General features: G+C 39.5%; 1 protein-coding gene across 2 annotated transcripts in view; it reads right to left on the minus strand.

Annotated features, from left to right (window-relative positions):
• Window positions 1-3058: 3058 nt before the first annotated feature.
• Window positions 3059-14014, minus strand: part of LOC138803319 (cytochrome P450 2J2-like) — a 28034-nt gene continuing 17078 nt past the window's right edge. For both annotated transcript variants that reach the window (XM_069987168.1, XM_069987170.1), the window contains 3 exons: window positions 10559-10746; window positions 7560-7698; window positions 3059-4121 (listed from right to left, as the gene is read on the minus strand). In XM_069987168.1, coding sequence (XP_069843269.1) covers window positions 3943-4121; window positions 7560-7698; window positions 10559-10746 — 506 coding nt within the window. In that variant the 3' untranslated portion in view covers window positions 3059-3942. The remainder of the gene's footprint in view (window positions 4122-7559; window positions 7699-10558; window positions 10747-14014) is intronic.

The raw sequence follows: 14014 nt of genomic DNA on the forward strand, positions 1-14014 counted from the left end.
TCCACCAGGCTTCAGGGTCTTTACTAAGGAAGCAGCTCCTCAGAGAACATCAGCATCACATTGCGTAGTTACACAGAAGGCCCGGGGCTGTGAATAAGTCTCAGTGCAGTGTGGGAAACTTTGCGACACTTAAGTGGCACACAATGTAACACAGAGGATGAAGTTGTGGTTGGATTGGACTCTTAATCAGGCTGGGGTTACTTATGAGTAGTATCTGTTCTTTACACATGATTAGTTAATTCATTTGGGCTTATGATTTTTTTGTTTGGGAAATGCTGCTGATTTGTCTATAAGTATTCTATATCTATGCAGATTAGCTATACTTAAGTCAGTGTTGGTGATTTTCAGTGTGAGTGATTTTCTTTTTTAAAGACCTTTATCATTTCCTCTGTTATGTTGTTTTAAAAATATATTAATTCATTGTAATTCTTTTTCTCTAAAGAAGGTCATTAGTGGTGTCACCCCTATATTCCTTATCTTTGAACTCTCTTGTACTTTGAGTTTCTATTCGGTTTACCTAAAGTTTTCCCAATTTAATATTTTTTTCAAAGAATTAACTTTTGGTATTCCATGTGTATTTTTTTCATTTCTCCATTTCATTTATTTCTTATTGAATTACTTATTTTTATTCATTTGTATAATTTCCTTTCTTTCATGAACTTCTTAAATGTAAAATGATAGACAATCTTTTTAAATGTACATGCTTAAGATAATATGTTTAAATAATGTTAGTTGATTTCCACAAGTTTTAATACATTGTGCTTTTATTTTAATCATGTCAGTGTGTTTTCTAGCATACTTAATGATTTTGCTCGGACTCACTGGTAGTTTTGGCCTTTTTTTTTTTTTTGTCAGTCGTGGGGCTTGAACTCTGGGTCTGGGCGCTATTCCTCAGCTCTTCAGCTAGCACTCTACCACTTGAGCTACAGCGCCATTTCCAGTTTTCTGGTGGTTTATTGGAGATAAGAGCCTCACGTACTTTCCTGCCCAGGCTGGCTTTGAACCACCATCCTCAGATCTCAGCCTCCTGAGTAGCTAGGATTACAAGCATGAGCCACCGGTGCCCGGCCCTTGGCATTTCTTATTTACTTCTAAATTATTATTTAGGATCTTTTCATTGTTTAGTAGTTAGTAAGGGATGAAAGACACCCATTTGTGTGTCTTATAGATGGGCAGTGTACCAATAAATTTTGTTTTTGTTTTTCTGTGAGTGTCTTCATTTCCCTAGTGTTCTTTTTTTTTCTCTTCTTTTTTTTTTTATTGTGAAAATACCGTACAGAGGGGTTACACTTACATGGGCAAGGTAATGAGTGCAATTCTTATCAAGCATTGTTACCTCCTCCTTTGTTTCCCCTTCCCAACTCCCACCCCCCACCCCAATACACACCCCCTCTCCCCTGCCAAAGTTGTAAAGTTCGTTTTTTGACATAACAACTTGTACATCTCATTGTTGCAATGGGTCCACCTGTATCCCTATTTAAATGATTTGTTTTGCCCTTCCCCTCCACAGATTATACCAACATCAAATACAGTGAAAGCAGGGGTTATACCGTGGGGGGAGGGACATACAAAGCAACAAAAAAATAATCTTATGAATATGTTCGAAACAATCACAAGGAAGAAAAACCTTTATTGAGTGCTAACCTTGAGCTGAAGAGCTCAGGGACAGTGCCCAGGCCCAGAGTTCAAGTCCCATGACCAACCAAACAACCAACCAACAAAAACACATGCCCCTTGTGTTCTTATCGCATAGATTTTCTGGGTATAGGACTGTTAGATGCCTGCATTGTTTGAACACTTTCAATATGTCATCCCACTGTGAAATAGTTTCAAGTGAGCATTCAGCTGACAATCCTAACACACTTCTTTCTTTATGTTTTCAATATCTTCTAATTGTCTTTGGATTTTGACATTGATGCTGGTATATCTAAGGGAAGATCTCTTTAAATTTATCCTAGATGTAATTTGTGGACATTGCATCTGCTGGTTAATACTTTGCATTAAATGTGGCTATTTGGGGCCCATTGTTTCCTGAGATAAAATCTTTCAGCTTCCTATCCAGCTTTCTTTCTTTCCTTTTTTCCTGTTGGTCGTGGGGCTTGAAATCTGGGCCTGGGCACTGTCTCTCAGCTCTTCAGCTCAAAGCAAGCACTCTACTACTTGAGCCACAGCATCACTTCCAGTTTTCTGAGTGATTTATTGGAGATAAGAGTCTCACGGAGTTTCCTGTACAGGCTGGCTTTAACTGAGATCCTCAGATCTCAGACTCCTGTGTAGTTAGGATTACAGGTGTGAGCTTATCCAGCCTTCTTATTGTTTCCTCTCATGCACTTCTAACACATTTAATGACTTTCCATAGTCTCAAAAGGCTCAGCATGGAGCTGGGAAGGTGGCTTAGTGGTAGAGCGCTTGCCTTGCATGCCTGAGGCCCTGGATTCAATTTCTCAGCACCACATAAGCAAAAGCAAAAGACCAGAAGTGGCGCTGTGGCTCAAGTGGTAGAGTACTAGCCTTGAGCTGAAGAGCTGAGGGACAGCGCCCAGGCCCAGAGTTCAGGCCCCACAACCGGACCCCCCCCCCAAAAAAAAAGCTCAGCACATTTTATTTTCATTTTTATTTCCTTTTGTTCCATAGACTACATGAATTCATCAATCAATCTTGAAGTTTACATTCTTCCTTCTGCCAGTTCAAACACATTGCTAAGTCCTTCAAGTAAGATAGAAATTTCTGTTATCACATTTTCAACTCTAAAACTTCTAGTTATTTGCTTTTGACAATAGTTTCTACTCTCTCATTATGATTTTCCATTCAGTGAGAAATCATTCTGACACTTTCTATTCTATAAGCAAGGTTTCTTAAAGTTCTTTAAGCATATATATTAAAAGCTTCTATCCAATGACTGGGGTTCTCCAGGAGCAGTTTGTAATAACTGCTTTTTCTTAACCTTATGAATGAATTATGGTTTCCCTTTCATTGCATGGTTCATAAGTTTTGTTGAGAATTCTGGAATTTTAAATGATATGTCAAACTCTAGAAATGAGACACAGCACACATTAACTTAAGAGCTATTATTTTTATTGCTTCATGTTTAGAGACTTTAAGTTTGTAAAAAAAAAAGTCCCATTTTTCGTCACAATCAATCATTGGATTCTCTGTTCTGCTAGCATACTGTTCCATGGATTTGAGTCCATTTTTATCACATGCATTGAACTCTTTTATCATGCATTCTCTCCCAAAATTCAAGGTGTAGGTTGGCTTATACCATTTAATCTGCAACAGAAAGCTCATTGTTCTATCTTATCCTACAATTCCTACTTAAACTTTCAAGGTCATCTACAAGTGAGAGACGAAGTCATTTTAGATCTTTTTCAGTCCATGCATGTATATGGCCTTCCAGATTCTTAAAAATATGTTGGAGTTTGGAAGCTTCACTGGGCATCCCAGTCAACATCAAGATCATGTGTGCACAGCTCTGAGACATAGGAGAGGCCTTTTGGCAAACTCTGGATTTTCTCAAAGTGCCATGTCTGACTCATTGATTCCTTTTCAGCATGTTCACTCGAGCTGTCTGAACACCTACACACAAATACATGTCTATGCAAGAAAGCATAGCTTAGTTTTATGATGTGATTATGGTTTACAAACCACTTTAAATCTAATATATCCCCTGATTCTTGTAAAAAAAAAAAACAACAACTTTGTTTCGTCAAGAAATCACGATTCTCCTGTCACCTCAGAGATTTAAAGATAAAACACAGACCACATAAATGATTTGCACAAAGCTGATAGGGAAACAATAGTAGTGTGGAAAATGAGACTCTGTATACTTTGACCCAATTCCTCTTATCTTTCTTCTAACCAAGCTTCATTTTCTCCCTTTATATCTGATTGGGCACACACCATTTTTTCTTGGTCTCCTTTCAATTTCCTTCTCCTACAACCTCATGGTCTAGGGATGGCACAGATGCGGTGGTTCACTGGGGAAAGTGTGAGGCCGGGTCTGAACTTCAGGCTTAGTTTCTCATTCTTTGGAGGTCTGAATGTAAATTTTTGCACAAGGGATGTGAAGAAGATAAAGAGCTCAGACCTAGCTAATTGTTCTCCAAGGCAAACTCGCTTTCCTGAAAAAAAAAAACAACAAAGAAAGATGAGTCATTTTTACAGTTGCTATTGGAGCCTTCAGGGACTTAGCAAAAATTCTTTTTCTGCCTTTTACCATTTTCTTTGCTGTTCAGTGTGTGGTATGAGCGACCATATATCCATCTTGAAAACTCCTAGACTCAAGTCTCTGATTTAGAAATCTGGTTACTCATTATCTTTCATTTTGCAAGGTCTCGGGGTCACAGGTGAAATTGCCTGTGGCAAATTGCCTGTGATCCCAACGCAGTCTTGAATATGGAGCCTCCTCCTCTCAGCTCATACCCAGAACTGCCTTCATCATATCCTGCTTTGTTACATATGCAGATATATGGACAGAAGGAAAGAGATACTGCTTAGCTTGGTCAATTTCCCTACCATGTGTCCCTGTTTAAAATACAAGTTATTTTTATTTTTTATACTATGCAGGATATATGTCTAGCTCTGTCATTTCTCTTGGCTTTATGCTGATCGTACAGTTGGAACTTCAGTCACTCCACTGGAATGCTTGAATGCCTACCCACTTTCACTGCACCTTGGAGTATGTACTTATTATACTTTCATTTTTACCAGGGCTCACAGTGAACTGTTTGCCTTGAGACTTAATGCAGGCTTCAGAGTTAGACTTTTCTAGAACAAGATATATGTTGGTTATTCCTGCAGCTCAGACAAATGCATATTTCACTCTGAGATGAATTTAAGGTTTTGGGAGACAGTGGCAGAAAGCTACCCTTAGAAAGTTCAAGAAAGAATGTTGCAAAGTAGTTGAATGTTAAAAATAAGAATGTGGTAGAAAACCCAGACAGCAGTGTTGACCATTTCTTGATGCACTGAATTTTTTTTTTAGGTTCAGTTTTACTGTTCAATAAAATAGGTTCTATTCTTCCTCAACTTCTTTAGGATTTCCAAGGTAATTGCTTTCCATCTCTGCATTTAATTCTTTTCCATCAGAAAGAGAGATGACAGCAAAAGGGCTCCAATTTCCACCTTGCCCCAGGTAATGTCATTTGTGGTATGATTTCAGAGCTAACCCCCAAACCCCATCAGATGTAGGATTTTCTCCTTCCCTTGAACTGGGGCTGGACTTATGACTTGAACTGGCCACAAGAAGACAGTGGAAGAAATGATGTGCCAGTTCCAAGCTTGGATATCAAGAGACCATGGAAACAGCCAGGCTGGCTTGCTAGAGGATGAGAGTAAATGTGAAAAGAGTATCACTTGTCCAGCTTAGGTCATCCTCGAATAGCTTCCAGTGAACTGGCCCTCTAATATAGAAGACAGGTAGGATCAGTAAAGCTGCATATCTGACATTCATGCTTGTGTGAAATAATGCATGCTTCTTAAATAATACTGTTTGGGACTATGTGTAATGCAGCAATGTAGTATCAACATATATAGTATGCACTCTGTGACTTTAAAGGGGGCCTTAAAGAGTTAGGCAGGTCTGGAATTGTCATGGGGAGAGAGAATTAAACTAGGAGTATAAAAATTCGAGATGTACACACCCTGGTCTACCAATCCATGACATTCGATAGAAACAACTTTGTCTTATTGAGTCAGCTTACATGAAGAAAGAAGAATACAAACCTTTTTTCTGTCATTATTAACCACAGGGTGCCCAGAGGAAAGTATGAGATTATCTAAGGCAATTGAATCTGAATTTGATTCTGCGAAGATTCCCCTCACCACAAATGCAAGAGACAGGAGGTAAAAGCATTTCTAGGGTTTCAGTGTTTCACAACCTAATGCAAGAATCAAGAGGAGTAGTAGTAATTGAAGTATATTGAAATATATCTGAAACTTTAGGCTTTAAATACAAAACTTGAAATTGTTGTCAGCGCAAAACTGGCACAAGTTCCTTCAACTTCTATCAGCCTTCTGATTAGAATGAGTTGTGCAACAGGAACCCAGAGATAACTTAGAAAAAGATGAGGAAAGAAAAAGAACATATAAATAACCAGGACAGCCAAGCACAGGGTCAAACTCCATACAGTCAAATTGCAGTTACTCCCCGGCCTGAGTCTAACATTCATTTGCAGCAAATGAGACTGCTTCATAAAAGTAAGGTATAATTTAAATTCTAGATAAGTACATCATCATCAATCCCACTGTGAGGGTTCCAGATAAGTTTTATTTATCACAGAGACAGTGCCAGGTAGATGATAAGATATAGCTTTTGATACATTTGGTTACTATGGAGTCTTAGCAATGTTACATAAATTTATTAGTTTACTTTCCTTTTTTGCTTACCTTAGTTTCCTTATCTCTAAAGTGGTTTTTGTAATTTGAACCTTGTAGGGTTACATGGCTCTACATAGTCCAACTTTGATTGATTTCTGTTTCATTGACTAATATTCTTCAAAGATGACTTCTTATCATATAATAGTTGCTCAGTAAATAGTAATGGCAGTAATGATTGTGGAAATTACTGAAATAATCTATGCAATATGTCTAGCATAGTGTCAGGAGTAGGAAAATGCATTTTGTTATTTATTTCATGATGTTATGGCTTATGATACTCTCACAAACTAGATGGCTCAAAAGCATAATAGAGAGTTCACTGTTTTCACTCTATATTATGCATGTATATGTATATATACATATGTATACAAATGTAGGTGATAGAATTCTGGGTGCCAGTGGCTCATGCTTATAATCCTAGCTACTTTTGAGATCTGAGGATCATGATTTGAAGCTAGTCCAATCAAAGAAGCCATCTCCAATTAATTATTCAAAAACTGGAAATGGAGCTGTAGCTGAAAGTGGTAGAGCACTAACCTTGAGCAAAAAGAGCTCAGGGACAGCGCCCAGTCCCTGAGTTCAAGGCCCATGACCAAAGAAAGAGAAGGGGGAGGAGTTATATCTTTCAGGAAATAAGTACAGGTTTGAACCAAATCTAGTTCAGGTTCATTTAGAGGCAGCATTAGACATACTGCCTAATGTCCTAATGGCACATAGTGTGCCCCTATCTTTGTAGTCTCCCCAATGACTCTTTAAAAAAACATTAAAATTATTTAAAGTTGATAAATTTAGGGGTTGGAAGCATCACTCTGTAGTATTAGCCAATGGCAAAACCATCAGGGACCAAGTTCAAGTCCTGGATTCGGACCTAAATTTATTTTTAATATATAATCTTAAAAGCTATAAGATTCTTTGTGAGCAACATTCAGGGTTTGGATTTCTGTTTGAAGTGTGGTGGAGATCAGACGCAAGGGGGGAAAAAGTCTCCATGAGAGGAAAGAAGGAAGCTTTGAAAATGAGCCTGGTCAGAAGCCATGCTGGACTCCCAACTACAGCAAGATGAAATTGCCCTGGGCAGGATCATGGGATGATATGCAAGTAAAGCAGAGGACTGCAAGAAGAAGAAGAGGGGAGGATGTGGGTGGAACTCTACTGCCTCACTCCTGTTCATCACAACTCACCTATTCCAAAAGGGAGAAAAGATTCCTTCTTCTTAAACTGTCCATTCTCCAGAAAATGCTCTGGATTGAAGGTGTCTGGGGTGGCCCACTCTTTGGGGTCCTTGTGTAGTGCAGTCAAATTGGTTAGGATCATGGTCCCCTGGAAAAGGAAGCACAACGTTGGATACCTTGGAACTCACACAAGTAGAGCGGCAGTGGTCCTCAGGCTCTGTTGTCCAGGATTGCTCATATCCTGAATTCCTCACATGTATCTGCTTTCAGCTGATCCCAATACCACAAACTCTCTGTTTTGTACAGGACCATGTAGAAAGAATGTGACAGGTGGTCAGTCCATATATGATCAAAATCAGTTATGCTGCTTGTGATAGGAGGCCCATTGCAGTTAGACAATGGCTGCTTCTCCATCCCTTCTCCCAGAGTTGAGGATGCTGTACCTAATATCATCACAAGCTTCCCAAAAGAAACAGATGCTCAGGGAAACAAACATTGATGAATGCAAATTGCCTGGGGTGAGCAGAGTCAAGCTTTTCCTGCCACTGCCTCAGTAAAGCAGTCTTTCTTTACATAAGGCTGGTCCTCCTTTATATCTCTCTGGATTTCATCACCTAGATTCTTCCAATTGTTACCTGAGTTCAGGCACCTTGCTCTCCTAGAACTTCCACTTATGTCCTCATCCTCTACTTCACATGCTAAGGACAAAGTTCTATGAATGGTATTTAATTATGTTGCCTTCCCTTCCATTCTGCAATGTCTTCCTTCCACTCTGAATGGAAAAATGTCTCTTTACCTGAGACACCTGTGCCATTCTTCCCACTGTCCAAGCTCCTGCTATGGTTGGATTAACAAAAAATAATAACCATCATTATGAATATGAAGCTCCACGTGTTTAATGTCATTTCACCCCTCCATAGATCCAGTGAGGTGGATTTAAATGCCTTTTGGAGATGAAGTTCAGGCTGTTAGAGGTTGAGTAATGTCCTCAGAATCACAGTGTGATTAAACTGTCGGGTTGAACCATCACTGGAAATACATGTTGAGTCAAAGCCATGGCTCCTAGCCTGCATTTCATATTCAACTAGATTTCTCAGTGCCCTGGATGGTTATTAAAATGGAAGCAAAATTTTTTCAGTAGGAGTTTTGTAAAGGAGAGGTGGATCACTGGAATTAAATGAATGGTAAACACAAACTAAAGAAAGCAAAAGCAGCTGAAAAATTGCTTCCCCCCCACCCCCCCGAGCCTCCAGCCCGAGCGGCTCAGTGAGTAAGGCAACAGAAGTTGTCACCAAGCAGTCTGCTGGGTTTGCTCTTCTGCTTTTAGCTCTGGAGACTGTCCCAAAGAATGCCATCCAGAGGGTGTTAAACAACTAGACCCACACAGGCTGACCAAGAAGATCAGAAACAAGGGAAGATAATGCAATTTCACACTTTGGAGAAAGATACTAGACAACCCGTGCTCTCTACAGAGATCTAGAGGACACTAGGGCACCTGTGAGAGCTCTCTATGGAAATCTTAAGGGTCCTGTCTGTCAGGGATCTGTGAAGTGTGGAAATATTCCCATTCATGGGGTTATTTAAAGGAATGTAAAGTCTTTAGCTTCCCTTAAGTGTGGTTAGGCTAAGGAGTGGAATAAGAAGGTCATTATGGCCTTGATCATACTAGCATCTTATCTTGCTCAGGATTTGGTACAGCTCAACTGACTATTTACCTAGCAAGTACAAGGTCCTGGACTCCCCCAGTATTGTAAGGAGGGAAAATACAAAACAACAAAAACAAACACACACACACACACACACACACACACACACACACACACACACGCACGCACACACATGCACACACACACACACACACACGCGCGAGCGCACGCGCACACACACACACACACACACAGCTTCTTCAGGGAATTTGACAGGAAACAATGCAGAAAAATGGAAAGGAAATTCATTTTAAACTTAAAGAAAGACAAGTTTTGTTTTGTTTTGTTGTTTGAGAAAGTACCGGGAACTCTTTTATCTGCCAAGAGCCATTTTCCATGTTTATGTTTGATAGCACTGATGCTCATGTTGTTATGAAACAATGCTCCTATATTTAGTTTAGTTCAAGTCTCATCTGAGGTTGCTTTGGCAGAGTCAGATCAATGATTTTTGTGGGCCACTGGAGTAGACATTCCCCAGTTCTTAGCTTGTGAAGGATAGACAGGTTGGTTCTGTATCTTTAATCCCCTGAATTTGAGGTGGAGAGCTCTCATGCAAGCTTAACTTACCTGAGCCACAAATTCCTGGTCAATAAGATAGGAATCATAATCTTTGTAAAAACAAACAAATAAGCAACTAAGTAAGGCAATTTATATGAGGCTAATAGTCTACAGTGCAAAATGATTACTTAAGGAGTATATGTTCCTTTCTCACCATTTCCAATAATTAATAACACAGAGCTTAAACCAGTTTCCTTTGTGAGAAGAAAGTGCCCACCATGGGCACTGCTTTAAGAGCTGGAAAACTCCCCGTGGCAACTTTATAGTAGAACCACTGTCATCAGTGTGTCATTAGACCCAGCAGGTCTCCAATGCAGAAGATCCTACACAGAAATTGGCAGTACTCTGGTTCTGAGAGATGCTCTAGCTGTCAAAGAAAAGTGTTTTACATGGCAAAGTATGATGGAATGGTTGACTGCTGTCTGCTTAAGGAGAGTCACAGTGCACATTAGCATAGTAACAATGCTAAGAAGTCACATAGAAAAAAAAACTAAAGAAAGAAAATGGAAAAAAAAGGAAAAAAGAAACAAATCCAGGATTCCTCTAAGCATATTTGGCCCAGGAATATTCCTTTGTCCTTTTCACATAATAGTTAAACATGTGGCACACAAGAGCAGATAAAACAATCAAACCCCTCATTTAAGTGATTTCTTGGAACACAAAATACCTGTCACTTTTCAGTTTCAGGTTCATTTTGATGAACTCACACAGAATTAGGATCTGACCCTGGTAGTGCCTGGTTACCTTCGGCAGGTGGTACCCGGCCAATGTGGTATCAGTTGTCACTTCCCTGGGCACATTCAAGGGGATTATGTTCCCCATTCTCTGTATCTCGTGGATGACAGCATAAGTGTAGGGCAGGGATTCTCGGTCTGCCAAGCTTGGCTGCTTCCCCCGGCTAACCACTCTGTCAATCTCTGCCTGTACTTTCTCTGGAAGAGAATAGGAAGTTCTGTTACTTTTACAATTTTTATTTTGGTCATGGGTCTTGAACTCTGGACCTGGGCACTGTCCCTCAGCTCTTCAGCTCAAGGCTAGTGCTCTACCACTTGAGCCACAATGCCACTTCCGGTTTTCCAAAGGTTTATTGGAAATAAGACTTTCCTGCCTAGTCTGGCTTTGAACTGTGATCCTCAGATCTCAGCCTCCTGAGTAACTAGGATTAGAGGAGTGAGCCACCAGCACCTGGCTTCTTTTACAATTTATTCTTTCTTTCTAGAGTGGTCTTCTAGATCTCACTAATGGTACTTCAAAAAAAAGGTGACCAGATTGAAAATAAACAAAATGATCCCTAACCCACTCATTGGCTTATTAAAAAAAAGTGTCACATCTTTCACTTTCGTAAGCAAATGAAGTAACAAGGAATGAAGGCTCAGGAATGAAGTAACAAGGATCCGCATGGCTAAGCTCACAGTAATAGCTTATCTTGTTTGAGCTGCTATATCAAAATGCCTTGCACCCAGTGGCTTGTAAATAGCACAAACACCACATCACTTGTAATTCTGGAGCTTGTGAAGTCCTGTCTCAATGCACCAGCAGATGTGGTGTCTGGTGAGGACCCACAGTCTGCCTCACAGATGACCCCTCCTGCTGTGTCCTTACATGTTGCAAGGAACAAAGCACCAATCTGATACCTCCTCAGTAAGATCACCGATCCTCTCTTATGAGGATTAATCATATCCCAAAGACATCACCTCCAAATGCCCTCTTGTAATCCTAGCGACATAGAAGGCTGAGACTTGGAGGATTGTGGTTCATAGTCAGCCTGGGAAGACTAGTGCATGAAATTCCAGCTCCATTTTACTAGCAAAAAGTCTTGCTGAAGTTAAAATGTGTTTGTGACTTCAACTAATACCACTGTCCAACAATACTGTGAAATTTGTGAAATTTATGTAATCACTTAATCTCAATAAGGAAAGAAAAAAGAAACAATTAAGAATCACTATTCAAAGCTAACTCAAGACTCTTATCTTTAATTAACGACCAAAAGTCCAGAAGTGAAGCTGTAGTTCAAGTACTAGAGTGCTAACTTTGGACAGCTCAGGGACAGCTCCCAGGCCCTGAGTTCAAGCCCCTCTGTACTAACAGAAAAAAATCATCCAGGCTGGTTGTATGGTTCAAGTGGTAGGGCACCCACTTAGAAAGTTACCAAACCCTAACTTCTACCCCCATTACGGCTAACAACAACAAAAAAGTGTCACAACAATCCTAATGTTATCATGTTTTTAAAAATAAAACTTTATTGGAACACACACACACATCTTGCTGAATATGTGGCTCAGGTAGTAGAGCACCAGTTGTGTGGAAAAAGAGCTGAGCAAGAGTGAGGCCCTGAGTTCATAGCCCATTACAAACAAACAAAAAATGAAAGAAAGAAAGCTAGATTGAAAGAAAGAAAAATAGGAAAAAAGAAGTCTCTATTCGAAAGTAGTCTATCGACAGATAGAAGAAAAGAAATGAAGGGAAATAACAGAATAAAATGGTTTAAATAATAAAAGGGGATGAATTTCTAATCCTCTGTGCATGCCATTAATGTGAGCTCAGAGTTGCCTTTCTCTGACCTATTTGGCAAGCTGGCATCCAGTGGGAGCAGTTCCCCAGTTAGTTTGGCTCCTTCTGCTTTCCTTTGTGCTGTTTGCCTCCAGTCAGAGAGTGAGTTTTAGGGGTGCGCTGGTGGTCATTACTTTTCGGAACTGGACTGGTTAGGGCAGATTGTAAACAGACTGCTAGACTAATCTCCAGAGACTCTTGAGTGTCTGGTTCTGGGACAAGGACACACAGCTGCACTGGAATGCTTTGTGACTCTCTCCTTCTCTACCAGAGCTTTACATGAATATACTTCCACTCCTCTCAACAAACTAGAGTCACTTTTCTCCAAATGGAATTACCAAGTCTCTGAGTCAGACTTTTCTCTGCAGCTCGCCAAGTTTTCCTGGTGAAACAAGCTCTTGGTGAACAAGTACTAGGCAACCTTGCTGGATATTCCCAGAGACAGGTGACCACAGAATGTTGATGTCTTATGATCTGTGCTGCTATTATTCTGACTCAAAGTAATTTCCCAACTCTATCCTGTGATCAAATAGGGTGAGGATGAGAGAATCTTCACCATGTATATAGACTAAGTGGTCTCTAAAACCCTGCCTGGCTCCTGCTCAGTATTTAACACAGTGTTTTCTTTTTAGTCTTTCTTTCTACTCCCTCTGTCTGGACAACACTTGGGCCAGAACACTTACAGGATTTTGTTGTTCTTTTTCCATTCTGTCCATTCAACTCTGGCTTCTGATTTCTTTTTAAATAAGACTATATACAATGGAAACTTCAGTGTGTGTTTTCTAAGGCTTCCTTGCCAGGCTGGGCTCCTGCCTGCAAAAGCTGTTCTTCTATTTTTAATTAAGGTGTAGACTATTTTCTAATGAATATAAAGATAGTAAAATAATTGTGAAAAGAATAAAAATCACTTGGATGTAAAATGGTTATTATACTGGATATAGGCAACTAAATATTCAGTAAGCAAGATTATGAGTCACATTTGTTTCATAGTGAATGGGTCTCGTGGTAGAAAATAGGCAAATTAAGTCATTAGGAGCTCATACTTGATTATTAAGTCCTCTTCCCAAATGTTGGGTATATAGGTGTCTTCTACTATTCCTGGCTTATATTAATCATTTTTAGTGTACAGTTCAGCAAAACAAATCACCAGAACTTTTTGGTCTTATAAAACTGAAACCCCATTAAATAACTCTTTGCTCTTTCCTTCCCTAGCATGTAGCCACTAACATTTTACCTTCTGTCTAAGTAAATCTGACTGTTCTAGATCATTCATTTCAATGGAATATTACAAGAATACTTCTTATGTGATTGGTGTATTTAACTAGTATATATCTTCAAAATTGATGCATGCTATAGCCATGAATGGGGGTTTGATTATTTAGTCATTATTATTTAATGTCAGTATTCCATTTCATGTGTATTTCATATTTTGTTTATGAATTTATAGTAAATTAATACATGGACTGTGTTGGTTATAGTTAACAGGAGTGTGAACTCCTAATACTTTAATCCATTCACATTAGAGAGCCTTAGCTCCAGAAGCCAATCTGTATTGAACTCATTATCTTCTAAACTTAAAAAAAATTTTAGGTAGAAATGCATTTTAAAAACAACCTAAGATGAGGGGCTGGGAAGGTGGCTCAGTGGTAG

Source organism: Dipodomys merriami, unplaced genomic scaffold (genome assembly GCF_024711535.1).
Source record: "Dipodomys merriami isolate MVZ:Mamm:240054 unplaced genomic scaffold, mDipMer1.0.p SCAF_34, whole genome shotgun sequence".
NCBI lineage: Eukaryota > Metazoa > Chordata > Mammalia > Rodentia > Heteromyidae > Dipodomys > Dipodomys merriami.